The sequence below is a fragment of the Palaemon carinicauda genome, chromosome 6 (assembly GCF_036898095.1).
Source record: "Palaemon carinicauda isolate YSFRI2023 chromosome 6, ASM3689809v2, whole genome shotgun sequence".
NCBI lineage: Eukaryota > Metazoa > Arthropoda > Malacostraca > Decapoda > Palaemonidae > Palaemon > Palaemon carinicauda.
The window spans coordinates 156,153,402-156,174,841 of record NC_090730.1 but is presented as its reverse complement, the minus strand read 5'-3'; the positions used below and the strand labels follow the sequence as shown (position 1 = coordinate 156,174,841).

The window sequence follows — 21,440 nt, the reverse complement described above, 5'->3', positions numbered from 1 at the left end:
TTTCAGCTGCAGAGTAGCACATACATTTTTTTTTCTCTTACCATATAGATTGTGAATATGTATGTCGGGTTCACGAGTAGGGTTGTGGATGAAATTGAGGTTAAGCGAGTAGCATCATCTGCATATGCAACAAGCTTGTTTTCTAGGTCAGACCACATAGTATGCAAAGTAATGGGCCAAGAACACTACCTCCAGATATCAAATTCTTATGCTGTACGTACTCACTATGGTGCCCATCAACAACAACATTGCAATCTATTACTTAATTCAATAATGATTCTAAGAAAAGACCCACCCACTCTCAACTGTTTTTTGAGTTTGAAAACAAAGGCCTCATGATTAACACAGTCAAAGGCAGCAATGAAATCAAGGCCAACCATATGACCTTCTTGACCACAATCAAGGATTTTTTTTTGTACAGCATTGGCGATTGTAAGATGGGCATTTCATGCTCCAAGTCCTTTGCGAAAGCTAGATTGCTAACTAGGGAGCAGATAATTATCTTCAGCATGCCTATTTAGACCCATTTGCCGAAAGAGAATTCATAAACTTCATATGATGTAGGAATTATGGAAATTGGTTAGAGCTACCATTTACTTAATGGAGTAACATTAGCAATTCTCCAAGAGGAGTAATAACCTCTTCTTGCTAATGTGGAAAATGACAACTTGGCCTCAGATAGCATGAGATCCAGAAGCAGTTCAGTCATGGTAGGAGACAAAGAGTCTAGCCAACTATTGTTCATCCCTTCTTCCTCTACATGGGATCGTTCTGTACCTTTCCCTGACCGGCTGCTGGATGATTTAGGGGGAGAACCAATTCTTCGATGAATGTAGAGAGAATCATCAGCTGTACGGTACCCAACTTGAGTCCATTATCTATGAAGGCATCACTCCTGGAACAGTAAGCATTCTAACAGCCTGATAGGTCACTTGGTGGTATTTATGTGATGACATATCTGTAGTGGCATACATTAACAAGCTAGGAGGCACTGTTTTACACCACCTTTGTGAGTTGGCGAAGCAGTCGCGCTTATGGATGCTGACAACGCAGTTGAACTGTTAACAAGATTCATTCCAGGCGAAAGGAATGTGATTGCTGACGAGCTCCATCGCCAGAGACAAGTGATTGCAGCAGAGTTGTTCCTTCATCTATGAGTAGCAAAGAATATTTTGACTGTGTGTTCCCTGTTAATCAATTCTGTGAAATGCAAGACGAATTTTCACTTATTTCGCGCAAGTATCTTGCGCGAATTTAAGTCGGTGCCATTATAAAAGTAACATTAAAAAAATTAGCATATCATTCTCCCTCTCGCTTAGTATTTTTTAATAATAATTTAATTCATTGGCCCTCACTTGTAATAATGCTTTTATTTACTTATTTAGTATTTATTTTACTTTTTATTTTTCTTTCAAAAGTGTACATGTAATAATTATTGTTGTAATTCGTTCATTAAAACTGTGTATGACTAACGATATAACATAGCGTTTATACCACTAATTAATTAAAACATTTTTTTCTTTCCTTTTATTGGCAATGAGTACAGTAAAATATAATGTGCAAGACAATAATTAATATGTTTACATGTACTATTAAACTACTAGTATGCACTTTTGTGACAGATCTTTTCATCATGTGTATGACATCATTATTACAGTCCTGCATTTGTAAACCCTCCGATAATGTCTTCTTTTTAGTGCCATTTCCACGTGAGTTCATCCACTTTTCTGTAACAGTAGACCTGTCAGTTTGTTGCTACCAAACAGACCGCTCTAATTGACATATATTCACTTATCAGCGATGATTATGCACACGTTCTGTTGAAAGATTTGGTTGGGGGAAAATACTATGGCTGAAATTGAAAATACAGAAATTTACGACCGTGTAAACATAGAATTTTCGATGTTTGGGCAAACTTTCATGCCAGCGCGGAATTAAATGATACCACAGTATGTTCATTACCCAACTCAACAGTGTCTCCTGATTTTCTCTCCAGTCCAGACTCTTAAATGGTGTAGAGGACACTTTTCAACATCCGTCGGATAATGCAGACGTCTATGCTCTTCCGACTTTCTGCCTGATTCACTAAGTAATCAATAGTGTGTTGATGACTTCGAATCTCAGAGTAACCTTGGTGGTTCCCAAATGGCCACAAGCCAAATGGTACCTAGAGCTGCTGATGCTCTTAGCTGAGGTATCAAGAGAAATACCACGTTGCCCAACTTTCTTTGTCATCCCAGTATGCATAGGTAACATAACTTGGTGACATCCCTATCACATCACGGGTGGAGGCTATTTTGTGAGGCACGGGACAGATGTCTGGATATCTACATGTATCACAGATATCAGGAGATATACACACATCCTCTGCAGATGATTACCAAGCAAAGTGAGCCATCTGCGATTGGTGTCTTAGAAGGGTACTTCCTTGGTTAGAGCCTCTGCAACTGATAGGGGATTTTCTCATCTACGTTCGCCGGAAAACCTCGTCTCGGTAAAAGGCTATTGCCAAGCTTTGTGCCTTGTCTTTTAGACTGAAGGGCTTACACCTTTCCTCTTTTTGGGAGTTGTCTATGCTCATGAGGAACTTTGACCATTCTTGTCCCCGTATGGAACTTGAGTCACCTGTGTGGGACGTCACCCAAGTTCTCAAGGCGCTCGAGAAGGCTCTTACGAATCTTTGAGGCATAAGTTGAGTGAAGATGAGACACTCAAGACCGATTGGCCTGGCCTTGGTAAAACAAGTATGTGTACTTCATGGAATTTATATTATTGGTCATACTGAGGGATGGGAGGTTACTTTCTCCTTTGTACCTGCATTTATAGCAAAAATTCAGGACCTCCATTCGCCTTTGCTTTATACACGACACCCAAAAGGTGCTCGCGCGAGGGTTGTAACCTCAGCATTCCATGCTTTTATCTTTCTCTGGTATAATTGGAAGGTTTTATCAGAAAAGATATTTAAGAAGGACTCTTTTCACCGGGCGCCACAGGTCTCTCCCCAGAAATAGATTTTTCCTTCGTCAAAATCCCTTTAATTGCTAAGCTACAACCCTAGTTGGAAAAGCAGGATGCTCTAAGCTCAGGGGCTCCAACAGGGAAAATAGCCCAGTGAGGAAAGAAAACAAAGAAAAAGAAAATATTTTAAGAACAGTAACATTAAAATGAATATCTCCTATATAAACCATAAAATTTTAACAAAACAATTGGAAGAGAAAAAAGAGAATAGTGTGCTCGAGTGTACCCTCAAGCAAGAGAACTATTGACCCAAGACAGTGGAAGACCATGGTACAGAGTTTATGGCACTACCCAAGACAAGAGAACAGTGGTTTGGTTTTGGAGTGTCCTTCTCCTAAAAGAGCTGCGTACTAAATCTGAAGATTCTCTTTAACCCTTACCAAGAGGAAGGTAGCCACTGAACAATTACAGTGCTGTAGTTACCCCTTTGGTAAGGAAGAATTGTTTGGTAATCTCAGTGTTGTCAGGTGTATGAGTCCAGAGAAGAATATATAAAGAATAGGCCAGACTATTCGGTTTGTGTAGGCAAAGGGAAAAGGAACCGTAACGAGAGAGTACTGTCTGGCTAGTCAGAGGACCCCATAACACTAGCGGTAGTATCTCAACGTGTGGTTGGTGCCCTGGCCAACCTACTACCCAGGTTTGAGTTCTACTCCATTTCCTCCCTACTGGATACAAGCAAGGGCCTGGAGGATTTGCTGCCTTGCCCCGTGAGGGCGCTATCTAAACCGGATTCGGTACTTCAGATAATGGCCTCAAAATATGTTTCAGAGTGCAAACAGACGCAAGATGATCTCCAGGAGTACTATTTCCTTCTGCTATCGAGAAACCATCAGGCGAGCTTAACCTCCATCGGCTTAGTATCTCAGCGGCTCATGTTATGAAGGCCGTAGTCTTGATACGCCAGGCAAACTTCATGGCCCACTATCTGTGAGAGTATACCCACAAATCCTAGGCATGTTTTTGTAAGGTCCAGTGGTAGCTGCTCAGTAGGTTTGTGTAGCTAACCAAGCTCCTTCACAGTACAAGGAACATCTTGTCTAAGATAGGGGTCATGACTAAGTCTAGGATGAGATAAGAGTGTCTCGCCCTTATCCTCTTCTTTCCCATTCCTTGCGCTGCAGCAATCGTGAAGTTGTTTACCGGATCGAATGTTGATGCAGGTAAGCTAACATACCATGGGGCTTTTCTATTCATGTAAAGATAGAAGTGTCTTCCCCTTCGAGGAGGAGGATGGAGACAATGTATACAACCCTTTTCTTTAGATTGACAATACATTTCAGACGTCATGGCCTCTTTAGAAAATAGATTCCTCTGTGACTGTCAGTCTGTTGACAGAAACCTTACCTATCACCTGAGAAACTTTTCTCAAGTTGTTAGGAGATGGATAGGTGTCTACACTACTGTACTAAATAGTTTAGTGTACTGACATACAGGAATTTTCAACCAGCCAGCTTGGTTATAGGAACTTCCGCCCTGCTAAGGATAAGTCTCCTATTAAAGGACTACTGTTTTTAGAAGAGTAGGAACATCCCATATTTTAAAAGTAATTTTTATTTTTCCTAACTATTCCAACTTGAGTCTATCATGTTGCACTTCTTGCCTTACCCACCCTGCAAGTCCTAGATGAATATCAAAGTGGCTAGTCAGTGTGCTGGAGAGGGTCCGGACCTACTTCCCCAACTGCCAGTAACTATCCATGCCTTTTTATAAATTTTAACAGCAGAGTTCTGCTATGCGGTAAATATACTCCTATTAATAGGCTCGGATTTTATAGTTAGGAAAATTAAAAGTTATTGTTAAAATTTAATAGGCAATTCAGTCACTAATTGCTTTATGGTATGTATGAATTTTGAAATGGGTATTGGTTAAAGTTTGTATGTATTTTCTTATGCTTGTACTTGTTAATCCACAGGAAGAGATTGGAAAGAACATATGCACTGTGTCGCCAGTGTGAAGCTACATTGCATCAAACCATTGGCAAGCAGGACTCTTGGCTGAAACCAAAGTTGATATCATGGAGACTAAAGCAAAGTGCTGAAAATAAGACCCAAGTACTCAATGTAAGGAGAATTCTGTTTTATTTAGCTGGGAGCTATTTAAAAGGAATGCTTAAGATTGTCAAATGGATACTACATTTTTCCTTGTGTTTTTAATATGCTATCATTGTTTAATGTTGTTTTCCCGTTATATTGCTAAACTTACTTATTTTTCTTCGCTTTTGTTTTGAAATTTTTTGCTAGATTCAAATGGAGTAGTCTAGATCTTCGTCTTTACTCTTTGGCTTTTACAGGTATATTGTGATGAAATTTTTCTAACCTAAAGTGGACAAGTCTATTGATTTAACTTTATTTTAAAAGTAATTTCAGCAATACAGTAGTAGATTCATTGAAAAAATTAGCATAGGCTATGAAAAATATTGTAAAATAAACACTCCATTAACCCTTTGCATGGCAATTAATTTTGTCTGCTTTTTCTAATCCCTTTGGTACTGTTGGATGTATTTTATGTCCAGTTCTTATTGTTTTTCTTTTATTTTATTACATATATGAAAATAAATTATTTAAGATATATCAATGGAAAGGAAAATTATTTGGCTATATGATGGAAAATTTTGTTGTCCTATCTTTTATAGTGTTTTTGCCAAGATGAGTTGAACAAAATAGCTCCAAAAATGGCATGGAGCTTATGCCAAATTATTTTGGTGAGGAGTTTTCTCAATTTGTTAAAAAATGTAATGAGCTTTGTCTTGGCCTTCATAATAAGCGTTTGATGTAAGATTAAAGTAATGATTGTTAATATTTCTTTCAGAATAATGTTTCTTCACCCAAGATACCGTTTTACCTTCGTTTGGTTAGAGTTCTGGCTGCCTCAGTCTCCCTCTGCATTCTTCTTTCAAATATTCACCGTCTTCAGCACCATTCTGGGGTACAAATTGTCTCACTTGACCTTGGAATAAAGGGCGAGATATATCTTACCCAGATTGGTAAATTTCAATTGCCTTTGGTAATTCTTGGTCTCACAATGGTTCTCCTTGCTATTTTTGGAGCTGGGAAACATATTCTCCTGGTAAGTTTTTATTGAATAGCCTCATACTGTACATAAAATTTTACCTCAAATATTATTTTTTTTATTTGGATAGTTTTGATTGTTTAACATTTATTTTAATTTTTTGACATAGGGATTTCAGATTTTCAAGATTTTAAGTTATGCATTGTTTTTCTCTTAACACCTAAAGACAAATATTTTTTAGGGAGTAAGAATTTTGATTTCATCTAACGATTGACCTTTGAAAAGTATAATCCAAGTAAGCCTTGAAATATTAGAAAGTTTTCATACATTTATGGAACTTTTAATAAAATTTCCAGCTATGTTGCCATTGAATTGTTCTATGGGTGTGTGCTGTCTTAGTCTTGTTATGGAATTTCTGTTTATAAGAGAGCAAGTCACCTTTGTTTGTCATCCATCCAGCCTTAACAATTTTGACTTGCTTGATGTTGAAGCCCCACTTCATTCTTCTGTTAATTTTAAGACCTTGAGTGCCAGGAAGAGTTATTTATGCAATACAGGACAGTGTTATCAATAAGCCCAGGTACTCTGATAAGGAGGCTGGTGAGGATATGCTCACCCTTCACAATGAGACATTCCTTGCTCTAGTGTTGGGTTTTGATATATAATACATTAATATTTTGGTATTTGACCATACAGTAATTTGTTTTAAAAAATGGTTGAGTATCAATTCATTTGAATACCGAATCATTATTTTCCATTACAAATAATGTAGAAGTGGCTAATGCATTCCAAATTCCGAACTCACCTGGCTTAATGCAACAAAATGTGACATGAAGTACTTCAACAGCACATGCTCTAATCAATTTAGCAAAATATAATTAAAAGTTGGGGTATTATGTGCCTATTTACCTTCATGTAGCACTTTTGTTTCACAGAAGCATGTTTTACAAGTTATTGGTCTTTTTATCACTTGTTCTGCATGAATGTTTACATTCTAACAAAATATTTTGACAGGAATGTTTATTCATCAAATAGGGTAAAAAACATAATGGTTTATAGTTTAAACTACTCTTTGCTTGAGAAATGTCATTTTTTTCTGCACATACCATAAAAGTAAACTAACTAATAACAATTCTTTTCAGATTTCGGATGCAATTACTAGTTTCACCTGGGTGGGCTTACTAGCCCTTACATCATCTAAGAAACTCCTTCCTTCTGAAGATTACAATTCTTTGCAGGTTTGTTCTTCCTTTTTTTGAAGAGATTGGTTATCTTTTTGTTAATATAAAACATTTTTAAAACTAAAACTAACTATTGTAATTTTACATATACTTTAATAGATTCTGAATTTGGCTTTGAGTATCACAGTGAATAATTTTAGTTCTATTTTCTTTAGTTACCTTCATCTTTGGTTGGTTTAAGAGATAACGTTGCTCATGAATGGCAGAGGCAACAGACTGACAGTGCCCTATAGCAGTGTTTCTCAACCTTTTTCAATTGCGTCCCTAAATGCAGTCTTAACCGGGAGTAGCGACTCGTATTGTAATAATAAATACAACCATTTCATGTTACAGTTATATATATAACTATTTCAGCTTATATTTACTAGCACATTGAATGCCAATACATTTCAAATGAGAATGAAAAAAAAGTTGAAAAAGAAGAAAACTTTATTTGCATATCCTTTTACATAAAAAGTAAGGTTAGCAATAACATTTTAATACATTGCTGATAAATTTAACTGATTCAAAAAAATATTACTATGAGTTACATAAAAAGTAGCTAGTGTAGAACCAAGTAATATACTTTAGGAATTAGCAGTGACCACATTAAAGAAAAAATTACAACAAATTACAAAAACTCCAAAAGTCTTCTCAGTGGCTATCTGGAACTGCTTCATTTTGTGAAGGAAATTCTGAAAGCTGCTCGTACTACGGGTGAAATTGCACGCACAAGTATGACCGCATCTCTTTTGTTACTTTATCCAGTAGAACTTTATCTTCTGCTAAAGTAAATCAGTTACATTAATAAAAATAAAAATGGGAACAGCTGTGACTTATCAAGATATATATTTGTAAGACCCTCTGGTGACCCTCAGAAATACCTTTGCGAACACTGCCCTAGGGATTGATCATCAATGCCCAACCCTCCATCCAAGTGAGGACCAGGCAATGGCTGCTGGTGACTCAGCAGGTAGACCTATAGGTTCCCCTAAACACCCACCCCATCCTTAACTCACAAGGATGGTGAGGTTGCAGATACTACAAGAAACTGTCAAGCTTGAATTCTAACTCCAGTTGGGCAGATTGTTAAGCAGGGATGTTTTCAGTAGGCTACCACAACATTCTTTAGCTTACATGAGAGTATTTGGATTACAATACAACCTTTCTGTAATCATTGTTTATGAAATTTTATTTGCAATATATTGTCTAAATGTAAGATTTAGGACTAGAAAGGAAGGCTACTGTAAAATGGGATCATAAGTGTCAAGGAATAATAAGAGAAAAATTTCAAGAATAGATCGTAAGGTAAAGTAATTTACTAAATTTCAACAGTATACTTAAATGTAATTGACATAAGCAAAGGACAAAGTTGACAAAATGTTTCATCTACACGAGGGCTTGACTGAGGATTGCCATTGGTTTTCTGTAATTAATAAGGGTAAAGGTACAAGAGTATAATTGCTTTATTTGGGTCTTATCTGCACACATGAATGACGCTTGGAATTTTTCTAGTCATATCAGATTGATTGAAGGTAGACTTAATAGTGAAGATCCATGGAAAAGTACGTAAAAGATGGTGGAACTTGAATACAATGCAAGCTTAAGAAAGCTTCCAACTTTTTTGTTAGGTATGAGGTTTGTTTCTTTTTGTCTAAGTTATAATGATCAAATGGGACTGTCATCTCACCTGTGTCCAAAGGAAAAGGCAACCCTTTTTGCTGATGTGTTTGAAAATGAGCAGAGTAATGAGAAACTCGATCATCCTCATTCATGTTTTCCTGAGGCTAAACTAAATAGAATAGCTTTTCGGTCGTGTTAAAACACACTTGATGAACCTTGATGGTTAGGGAGGTGTGGACCCAAATGGCATATTTCCTTTTTTTTAAGGCAACTGGTTTCTTAGCTCCAAAGTTTCTTTTTCATATTCCACTTGTTAGAGAATTTGTAATTACTCAAATAGGTAAATATGTTTGTGGTAGCTTAGCTCTAGCCCTGCTGATTACCACCCAATTTCCAATTTCCCATATCTAAAGTTTTTTATGTCTTGGTAAAACGTATAGATAGGTATGCTGTAGGAAAGGCTTTGGAGCATTTAATGCCTTCCTTACAATTTCTTGTGCTGTACAGACTTCCTTGATTATGGTCAGGAAGTTCTTATTTGATAAAGAGTTTAGTACTGCCTTTGACTGTGTTCCTCTTTAATCATGAGGCCTTTGTTTTCAAACTGAAGCAGATGGGAGTAGGTGGATCTTTTCTTTACATCATTGAATTTTTAATTATAAGATTGCCGAGAGTAGTAGTTGATGGGGACCATCGTGACTAGGAATATAACATCTGGTGTTGTTCCTCGGGTAGTGTTCTAGGCCCATTACTTTTTATACTAGATACAGTGCACATGACATGGTTTGGCCCAGAGAACAAGGTCGTTGCAAATGCAGACAACGCTACTCTGCATCAATTTCTTCTGAATGTAGATTGCTTAGAAATCTCGCTAAAGTTATTCTATGGTAAAAATTATGGGTCATGAAGTTGAACCCTACCAAAACTCCAAGTATAATTGTTAGTAGGTTGAGGACAGTTGCCCTACAATATCCAGATATTTATATTGACAATGTTTCTTCAACTTTATACAACTCTTGAATTTCTAGGTGCGATTCTTGATTGCAAATTTACTTTTGAGCACATTATCTGTTTCTTCTTCAATTGCACAAAATATTAGTTTATTAAGAAAATCTTTTAGGAGTATTGGTATTTCATAATTAAGACCATTTACAGCATTCATACCTTCCCAGACTGTACCATCCTGTATGTAGTACTATGTATGCAATTATTCCTAACTCATGCCTTCTCCATTGTAAGGCACAATGCTTCACAGTATTCTAGAAGTTTTATTCCAGCTATGAGCTGTGTGGAATGAACTTCCTAATCTATCAGTTGAATCATTGGAACTTCCGAAGTGCAAATATATTGTCAAAGCCTTTCTGTTATCCAGGTTGACATAAGTAATTTTTTAGTTCATATATAACCGTTACTTTACTGTATTTTGCCGTTATAGATCATAAAACATTTTTAAATTTTTTCTATTTATTACTTATACTGTATATACATTTGCTATTTCTTTTCCCTTTTGGAGCCTAGTAATGATAACCAAGTTTCATCTCATGATTTGAGTTTATTGATATTGTGCATGAAATATGTAATTTGTGAGGGGTTTCAAGTATTTTACATGTTGAAACTTTTAGTTATTGTAATATCAAATTTGTTTTATTGAAATTTGCAAAGATGTTATTTGCCTTGCAGGTTCTAATATCGTCAGCTGCCGTGTTACTAACCTTTTGGACAGTGTTGGTTCCCAGAAGTTTCAACAACCTCATAATGACCAAAGCACCATTGAATAAGTATGTGGTTCGTAAACAGTGAGTTTTTGTTATATTTATATTCAGTATATACTGTATATTTGTTTTATTGTAATGTAGATCCTTTGATTCATCAATCATAGAAAAGTCTTCATGATCCCTATAATCTCCATTATTTTTTTATACAAAAGAAGAGCTTCCTGAGTTGAGGAATATTGTTGTCAATCTACCTTTCACTTTGCACTAGGCATTGCTTGAGGAACTTTGCAGAATACCTAAGGCCTCTAGCGGCACCAGCGTTTTCTTCCCTTACTCAATTACTGTCGTGGTTTCTTGGTTTTTATTTCTTCTCTACCTCCATTACTGGTTTTTTCCTCCATATTGCTGCCCAATCTTCTGTTTCATGGTGTCACTGCAGGGCTTATCCTTAGTTAAACTTTGGCAAGTAGCTCCTGATGTGGGATGGGAGACAAAATTAAGATTGAGTATATAATAAAGTCCCTAATGCAATGTGACATAGTGTCATGACAAGTGAAACATATTTTGAAAATTGGTAACCTTAGATTATTTAGATTTGTTGTTAGTATGGTGGAGAGAATGTATTGTAAATAAGGTATTGGCAGAGAATTATGGTGAACAAGGATTGGTAACAATTGGTCAGAAAAGCATTAGATGTGGAAATAGCACACTATTTTTAACAAGGCCAGAAAATCGTGAAAAATAAGATTCAGACCTAGTAGTTGAGAAGACACTTATAGAACAGAAGACAGTGTTATAGTGCTCGTTTCATGGCCAACCTTATGAAGGGAAATGCTGAATTTGAATTTTTCTTTTAATGAATTTGCTATTGTGATTTTTATCATTGATGTGCCCCTGCAAGTACTTGTGTGGGATAGGTAGGCTTTTCCTATTATGACGAAGTTCTCCTGTATCATATAATGAATTTTGCTTGCCAGAGTTTTATATTTTTCTGATTTTTAGATAATTTAATTTAATGGATTATGTATGGTTGTATTCAAGTTGGTAAACATCTGACTTGAGCATTTTCGTGTTCTAGGAGACCAAAATAGCTAACATCTGCCTATAGGTGAGGAAAGATCCCACTCACTCTCTTCTGCTGTCATCATGGATAGATATCTTGCTCAGTGCTCCAGCCTGTCTTTCTCACATTTGAAGCTTTCACTAGTCCAATTTTTTATAAGTTTATTTTTGGAATATTTTTTTGTCTAACTAATTCCATTGCTGTGGAAAGTGCTAGTGAGAAGAGATTTGGAAAGATAAGGATGGGTGGAGGATTTATGACATTCTTCTGTTGAACCCCTCCCTTTTGCTCGCTTTGTAGCCTTGGTCCCCCCCCCCCCCCTGCTCTGAGTACTCGACCTGGTCTCCTGCTGAGTAGGATAATTTTATAAAGAGAAGGAAGACAAAGAAACATTCACTGTTGTCATTGGGCTCCCAGGGGGTTAGTACCATCAGTGCTGTTCATTTAATACACTGTAGGTCTTTGTAGTGTATATTTGGCCCCAAGCTGTACTCGCTCATCAGTCTTTTTCTTTATCTCCATTTTCCTTCCATCTTGTAGCCCATCCTCTTGAATATTACATTTTAATACAATTGTGGTGTTTTAAACTTTGGTTGCATCTTGGCATAAAATGATCCCTCCTAGGCTCCTGTGTTAAGAATCCATAAATCATTTTTGTCATTTGTAGAATACTCATCTGTTGATTCCAAAGAACTTGATGCCCTCCTTATTGGTCCTTGGATCAGTTCCATGGGTTCTTGTACTCCTGTGGCTTTATCTGAGTGGATCACTCATAGGGAGGGTTGATTAGCATGCACACTGTGTTGGCTAACTCCTAGAGCAGAGTTCGTCACTAGGTAAGATTCCTAATGTGTGCATAGTGATTCCAAACCCTTCTCTGAACCTGTGCTCCTTATAGCCAGCGATAGAGAGTGGAATATTTAAAGGATATGTTTCCTTCCTTGTTTATCCCTATCAATCATAATGTGTATTTCTGGAACACCTACCTTTGGTCAAGATGTCTTTAGAAAGAGTTGTTTAATGTTTCCTTGATGGCTGCTGTTTTAGCAGTTAATGTTGGGGGAAGCCCCTGTGGCTTCATGGGAGCACTATCGCTGTGATTGCCCAACTACCCTTCATGTGAATGTTATTGTTGGACGATTTGTGGCATGAGTAAGGAGCATGGCGAAGAAGTGAAACGATGCATCGCCTTCCCATAGGAGTGAGAAGCTTCCTTCAACCTATATTACTTTTCTTGAGAGGAAAGTCAGTACTCTAATTTCCCTTGTACAGTTGGCTTCATTAATTTTGGTATACTTTATGGGAAGCTAAGATGTCATAACACTGTGGTTAGCAAAAGAGAAACTGTTGGCAGTGTTGCCAGTAAAACAGTAGCTGATGTTGTAAATAGTAGTCAATAGCATTTATATTAATTTTACTAAACACCGCATTCCTGGCTACAATGTACACCTGTCAGATGTTTCCTTCTTAGCTTCTAGTGAAGTATACCGGAATAATGAAGCCAACTGTACAAGTTTTCCTCTACTACTACTGGCTTAGGTCCTAATAGTCTACAATTTCATGTACAAGTGTGCTGATTAGGAGGTTACAGCAAGTAATTTATATTTTTCTGAGGCATTGCAATAGCACTTTAAATACCCTTCAGTTATCCTGATGCTGAAGCTAAAGTTACTGGGTTCTGTCAGGCAGGTAGGTGCCTCATACCTGGCTGACAGTTGTTATTTTATCAAGCAAGTTTCAACAGCCGTTTCCAGCTCGTGCCATAAATTACTTCTAAATTAGAAATTAAGTTTGTATATTAGTGTACTGAGAAATTTATCATGGGTACAAAAGGTATGTAAAGTAATGAAATTTATCACGTACAGTATGCATGCAGACCAAACTTGAAATGGCAGTTGTGTGGTTTAAAAGTGTTAATGTTCACAGCTACTTTAAAGGCATTTAACACTAATTAAAATAAGACATAGTAGTAAACATTGGATTGGTGATGGGTTACAAATGTGTGAATTCCAGTTCCCTGTAGTTATATACTTTCATTCCTTCTTCAACATGCATGCTTTTACTGTATCACCTAGTAGGTATATAAGAAGGTAGCCAGGGAAATAACAAATAGACCATAGATCATAATGATCTGTAATAAAGCCTTTATATAAATGAATTCAAATGTACACTTAAGTATATACTCTAATATTTGAATTGAAATTTTTTGTTATATATATTGTACATGCACAATAACCCCAGTGTATTACAATAAAAATTAATTCAACATACCTATCGTATTGACATATTAAGGAGTACAGTGATGCTAAAATAATTGATTGTTGTAGAGTAGTGACATGAAATATTGTAAAGTAGGTGCAGATTGCAGAATAAGTTTATACTAAAAATGTACAGTGGTGTATATGGTAAATGTGTATTGTGTCTTCTATTCCTAATATAAATAATAGAGACATTCCTATAGAAATATTTGTATTTCAAAATGGAATTCTTAAAAAACTAATATCTTTTAGGTATGATTTCCATGAAAATTTCAAATTCCATACAGGAAATGAAATCGAGAATTTCTCCTTTCCCATCTAAATATTAAAGAACACAAAGACCTAAAGGTTAGTAATTCTGGGATCATTGATGCCGTTTAGTGTAATTTTTGGCACTTTCTTTGGGATATCAAATACAACAATTCCTTGTAAAAGTTCAGTTTAATTTATTCATGGAGCTGTAAATTGTTCCTTGTAAACCTGCTCAGGCGCATGGCTTTAGTCTGAAATGTATAAATAAGTTTTTGTTTTATTATATGGAAAGTTGAAATTATAAATATTTATAAATAGTTTATAGCATATAATGTGCAAACCTTTCATAAGAATTTTTTTTTTCTTAATGATCAGTCTCATCTATTGAGGTGAGGCAGAAAAATAGGGTATTTTCAGGGAAATGCTTAAAATTTTAGGACTGGGGTGGTTTTCTAGGCCAAAATAGTTTCCTAGGGCATGTAATTTGTGTGAAATAACTTCCAAGTAAGGCGTGTGGAATGAATAAGCCATACAAGTTTTCAAACTGACATGTAATTTGTTGTTGGGGCTTATTTTGTTAGGTTTAGCAGTACTGTTACATAGAATTTCATCAGAAATCTATTTGCTAATCTGCCTTTTTTTTGTATCATTGTATTTCAGGACTATGAGGAGTGATATTTCTAGTTCCCGTCATGATGAATCTCGTCGTACTGTTGATTCTAGTCTCAGTGATGACCTTCGAGATTTAACAGCTATGCCTACTCCTGGGTCTCGAGATTTGACTTCAACTCCAATTCCACCAAAAAGTAATTTATCATCAATAGATGCCAATATTGATTCTGGCCTGGAGAGCCTGAAAATCAGTACTCCTTATAAAACTGGAATAGTACATCCCTCTACTCCATTTTCACCTCGAGCTTTATTCTCTGATAAACCAGGCTATAATCCTAAAATTAATGATACTTATTGTATTCAGAGAAATGTAACTCCTCCAAGAATTAATACCAAAAATATAACACAGTCATCTTGGGTTGCAGGTGGTTATTGGGGTAGTCCTATAAGCCCTTCAAGGGAGTTTTCAGCTCATATTGCACCCAAACCTATCTCGTTACAACCCAACCCAGTTCATGTATTTCCCCTCTCACGATCCTCCAGTCAGAGTTCAGGATACATATCGCTTACAAGTGGACTTCCTCCTTACAGTAGTAGTCATGGTCCTTTTAGTCTCCCAAATTCATGTCATGGATCTGTCTGTGGAGACTTTGAACGAGGTTCAGTGTTTTCGGAACCTGCTTATAAAACTTGGGTTCCTCCTGTTAATATAAAGCCCTCTGACTCTGTATCACAATGTAGTTATGGTAGAGGACAAGCACGGAGTGATGCACAGTCTTTGTATAGTTGTGCTTCAGGGTTTTCTGGTCCCTTGCTGCAAAAGACACCTCCATCACCTACTGGCAGTACAACATGCTTATTTCAGGATGCCATGGGAAGTGCAAGTGATAACTCTAATTTTTCTATGAATAGCAGATCTTTTGATAACCGCAAGTGTCACCCACAGAAAAGTGCCATTCCAGTGAATGATAACAAGGGTTCCTCTTTTGGAAATCAGCGTAGTCCATGGTTTGCATTCTTTCTTGGAATGAGTTGTGCTGCTAATGGATTTCTTGTTATGCTGCTCCTTTCACATTCAGGTGTAAATATATTTGGATATAAATTATATGAAACTTAAGATGAAAATTTGGCATTTTCATGGGAGATTGTTCCCTTTAGGTTTAAGTAATAGATATGTATACATTGTTTAAATACTGGAGAAACTTTATGGAAGTAATTTTGTACAATAATGTGGGCAACATACCACAATTTTTATTGAATATGGATTTTGTTTAAAACATTTTATTTAAAACTTATAGTTTTTATAGTATGAAAATAAATACACCCAACTTGATGACTTATGTTTGAGCTGATATTTTAACATTGTAGTTATCATTTTACTTTTTAATATTCCCTTAAATTGTATAATTAAGCAATTTTTGTTCAAATGAAATTGGAATGCTAATATTGTTTTTACTATATGAAATGAAAATGGCGTTATTTATTTATAGTCTAGCTCAGAGCGAATGATTAATTTGTGAAAGGTACAAACTATTTTGTAACTAAAATTAGTCTAAAGTTTTGCGTTGAGGGTACAATAGTTAGCAAGGGTTAAGTAGTTACACTTTTAATTATGAAGCATTAGTGTGGTAGGGTTATTTGGAATTTTACTGTGATAAGGTTCTCTCAAGGTTTATTATCCTAGTTTCTTGAAATGAATGGGAAGCCTTTTTTTCTATTAGCATAGAGATGTGACTTGTTAAATATTAAGGAAAAAACAATTACTCTTACGTAGACTATGTGTAAATTGACAGACTTTAAATCTACATACTACTGTTAAATCTTTTTTTTTTTTTTTTTTTTTAGACATGACATCTTAAGAAACATCATGAAACTGTTTTTTGAGAGATGTTGAAGCAAGGGGTTGTGAAGTTTCAGGCAACAGATTAACATTAAATTATCTAAATTTCTGTATAAAAAAATATATATATTCTAGTTTCCATTAGTTGTCAAGCGGACTGAATTTTAGCTTCAATATTGACATAGAATTATATTATTAATGTGCTTTACATATTGAGACTGTACCCAACATTTACTTTTGAGTTGTTATCACTGAGTAGCTAAACAGGATGTTACAAGCTCAAAGGCTCCAACATGGAAAATAGCTTAGTGAGGAAAGGAAAAAACTATATATGTGATGTAATGTGTAAAAAATATAAAATATAAGATCAGTAACAAATGTTCAATGGCATATAATAAACTTGTTCAACATAAAAACATTCACTGCAAGTTTGAACTTTTTAAATTCCAACGATTCAGCTGTCAGATTAGGGAAATCATTCCACAATCTGGTCAGCTAGAATTTTAAAATTAATTGTTTATATAAAAATATTGTTATTGGCTTCTATAAACCTTATTTAACTACTGTAAATAACCAGTTACAGCAGACCTTGAAGCTTTACAGACTAAGTGTTGCAAGTGTGACTATAACAATATGGAAATTATGGAAGTAAAATGAGATTGAATGCATGTTCGTAAAATTCCAGTAGCTCAATGTGTAGTAACCTCTTTTGTCTATTGTATTGTCGAAAAGCTGTGACTGATGACAATGACAGAATTTGCTCTTATTGTTGTCAAAGTCTAAACTGAGGGACCAAATATTGTACTTAATTTCTTGCTGCTACTCGACACAGATTCATGATGCAACCTTTCATTTTTATTAAATGATTCATTGAAAATTTCTCTAGATAGTGCAGCAATGTTTAGACCATGGGTTTATGTTGTACATTTTTTTTTATAACTTGTAACCACTGCTATTGTATATTAGAGTTCCTAATTTACTGTACATATCAGAATCAGCTGTATCACTGCCAGTGTTTTTCAGTCTGTTTTTCTTATAAACAAGATTTTCTTTGTTCAAATACGAGGGCTGGTTAATATAAACTATTGCGTGTGTAAACAGATTTTTAAAAAATTATTCACATTTTCAGTGTTTGTAGTTTGTTTCCGAGTAGTTTTTATTTTATCATGAATTTTATGCTTTCAAATGTGTTACATAAATGTATGCCTATTGATTATAAGATTCTAGTTAACTGGGGGGTAAACATATTCTCTCTAATAACTTCGTATGGAATGGACTTAAGATTAGGTAATTTTATAAAGCTTGTGTGGTTTAGTTTCGTGGGGGTTAGAAATTTTATCCTTGAATTTCTGTAAATAAGAATTGGCTTAAGATTAGTAAATTTTATATAGCTGTGTGATAATGAATGATCCAAGGTAACTGCAATTTATTTCTTCCTGACATTGTTTGTACACTTGCCACAAATGTTGTAGTCAATTAGGAAGGTAAAACTTTTGAATGACTTTTACAGGTTTTGGGAATAGGAAAATAATGGACAAACGGTGATTAGGTAGTGGAAAAAACTGTATGGGGGTAGGGGGAGGTGGAGCCTTAGTGATCAAAGAGCAGGTAGAGTAAGAAGAATTACCTTGGCATCATACAAGGAATGGTGCTCCTACATCTTAATGGGGGGGGGGGGGGGGAATGAACTAGAAATCAAGGTCTAACACAGACAGCAACAGTACCCCTGAACAATTCCATACTAATGGCACATTATAAGTGAGAAGCAGCTGCTGTTACAAACGAAGGAAGTGTCCATCAAGGCCCTGACAAGTTGTTCAAATCCATAAATAAATGGCCTGGTCACTTAGAATGGGTGCTGTCTGAAAAAATTAGTTACTCTTCCTGGAATGAATGTCTCATGAATTATTATAGCCTTTTGGCTATAGGAGCTTTCACAGAAATAGGTTTGCATTGCCTCTGCCCCCACCCCTAATCACAACCTAGTCTGATGACAAAGGTATCAATTCTCTTGCTTGCTGGTGTACCCTTCACAAAGGAAGACCTGGGAAATGCACCGCTGGTCCTTTAGGATAATTTAAATGAGCTGAGGACCAATCTAGACTCAAATGAAATTGCTATTATAGAATTCTGGAAAGAACATTCTTCCATGGTGCTATGGTAAGTGCCACTGGAATCAAGTGCCCCTGGAATCTAGCACAATTGTAGATAAGCAATCGCTGCAAGAGGAAGAAATGCAAGCAGATATACTGTGCATGTCATTAGCTGTATAAGAAGCCCAGGGGATTCAGCTGGGACACTTACAAGGCCTCCTTGGAGCTACATATACATGCTGAGCTTTAACAGATAGGGTTATTTAAGTCTTACCAGACCACTTTGCTTAAATTCTACAGATCCAGGCAAGTTGGTTATTTGATAAGAAGTGGAGTGGGTTTGGCTGGTAACAGAGCCTCCTATTCATAAGAGTTGGACAAGAGATAAGAGAGAATGTCGAGCAATTAGTTATTCGTACTAGGTGAAGTAAAATGACTAGGTTGAAGCATCATCTAAACAGGTGAAAATGTCATCAAATTAGCTATTAGAAATCAAAGACTTCAAGGCAGACAAAGCATGTACACTAGTAGGGGAACTTGTTCAATATCCCAATACTGTAGTGGGAGAGTGGTAAACACACCAGACTGGCACAGGATGTGGGTGTCCCTGTCAAAGGACAGCTAAAGACAAGTATACTAGCATATAGAGAAGACAAATACTGTACAAGTAATTAAAAAAAGGTTTAAAGTGAAAGTATCTGGAGGTAAGCTATAAAAAAAAAACAAGTATTGACATACTGTATGCTAATTACTTGGAAAAGTGGTTGTTGGTAATGGGATGAATAACTAAATACAAATGAATTGGTTACAAGTACAGCCAGCTACAAAGTATTGTTATAGTCTGGAAGGAAAGCCAAAAAATATAACAATCTTTAAAATAAAATGAATAACGTAAGCCAAAAGTTTTACAAAAACCTTTTCCTCAGCTGGTTTCAGTTGAGCCTTTTAAGAGGGAAGTTACTGTATATTTGTGGCAAACAACGGAGGTGAGAGACATGGGACCTAGCAATTCCCCCCCCCCCTCTTTTTTCACTACAGTAGCAGTCATACATACATATACCAAGGCACTTCCACCAATTTTGGGGGGTAGCCGACATCAACAAAGAAACAAAAACAAAAAGAGGACCTCTACTCTCTACGTTCCTCCCAGCCTGAGAAGGGACTCAACCGAGTTCAGCTGGTAGGGTGTCACAGCCCACCCTCCCACATTATCCACCACAGATGAAGCTTCTTAATGCTGAATCCCCTACTGCTGCTACCTCCGCAGTCATTTAAGGCATCGGAGGCAGCAGCAGGGCCTACAGGAACTGCGTCACAATCACTTGCCATTCATTCCTATTTCTAGCACGCTCTCTCGCCTCTTTCACATCTATCCTCCTATCACCCAGAGCTTCCTTCACTCCATCCATCCACCCAAACCTTGGCCTTCCTCTCGTACTTCTCCCATCAACTCTTGCATTCATCACCTTCTTTAGCAGACAGCCATTTTCCATTCTCTCAACATGGCCAAACCACCTCAACACATTCATATCCACTCTAGCTGCTAACTCATTTCTTACACCCGTTCTCACCCTCACCACTTCGTTCCTAACCCTATCTACTCGAGATACACCAGCCATACTCCTTAGACACTTCATCTCAAACACATTCAATTTCTGTCTCCATCACTTTCATTCCTCACAACTCCGATCCATACATCACAGTTGGTACAATCACTTTCTCATATAGAACTCTCTTTACATTCATGCCCAACCCTCTATTTTTTACTACAGTACTCCCTTAACTGCCCCCAACACTTTGCAACCTTCATTCACTCTCTGACGTACATCTGCTTCCACTCCACCATTTGCTGCAACAACAGACCCCAAGTACTTAAACTGATCCACCTCCTCAAGTAACTCTCCATTCAACATGACATTCAACCTTGCACCACCTTCCCTTCTCGTACATCTCATAACCTTACTCTTACCCACATTAACTCTCAACTTCCTTCTCTCACACACACTTCCAAATTCTGTCACTAATCGTCCAAGCTTCTCTTCTGTGTCTGCAACCAGTACAGTATCATCCGCAAACAACAACTGATTTACCTCCCATTCATGGTCATTCTTGTCTACCAGTTTTAATCCTCGTCCAAGCACTCCAGCATTCACCTCTCTCACCACTCCATCAACATACAAGTTAAACAACCACGGCGACATCACACATCCCTGTCTCAGCCCCACTCTCACCGGAAACCAATCGCTCACTTCATTTCCTGTCCTAACACATGCTTTACTACCTTTGTAGAAACTTTTCACTGCTTGCAACAACCTTCCACCAACTACATATAACCTCATCACATTCCACATTGCTTCCCTATCAACTCTATCATATGCTTTCTCCAGATCCATAAACGCAACATACACCTCCTTACCTTTTGCTAAATATTTCTCGCATATCTGCCTAACTGTAAAAATCTGATTCATACAACCCCTACCAATTCTAAAACCACCCTGTATTACTAAGATTGCATTCTCTATTTTATCCTTGATCCTATTAATCATTACTCTACCATACACTTTTCCAACTACGCTTAACAAACTAATACCTCTTGAATTACAACACTCATGCACATCTCCCTTACCCTTATATAGTGGTACAATACATGCACAAACCCAATCTACTGGTACCATTGACAACACAAAACACACATTAAACAATCTCACCAACCATTCAAGTACAGTCACACCCC

The 21,440-nt window shown here is 36.6% G+C and overlaps 1 protein-coding gene across 1 annotated transcript in view; it reads left to right on the top strand.

Moving 5' to 3' along the window:
• LOC137642754 (transmembrane protein 201 homolog) overlaps window positions 1-18,032 on the top strand; it is a 38,982-nt gene extending 20,950 nt beyond the window's left edge. The window contains exons 4-8 of the mRNA XM_068375597.1: window positions 4,934-5,081; window positions 5,830-6,087; window positions 7,173-7,268; window positions 10,554-10,651; window positions 14,822-18,032. Coding sequence (XP_068231698.1) covers window positions 4,934-5,081; window positions 5,830-6,087; window positions 7,173-7,268; window positions 10,554-10,651; window positions 14,822-15,890 — 1,669 coding nt within the window. The 3' untranslated portion in view covers window positions 15,891-18,032. The remainder of the gene's footprint in view (window positions 1-4,933; window positions 5,082-5,829; window positions 6,088-7,172; window positions 7,269-10,553; window positions 10,652-14,821) is intronic.
• The last annotated feature ends 3,408 nt before the right edge of the window (window positions 18,033-21,440 follow it).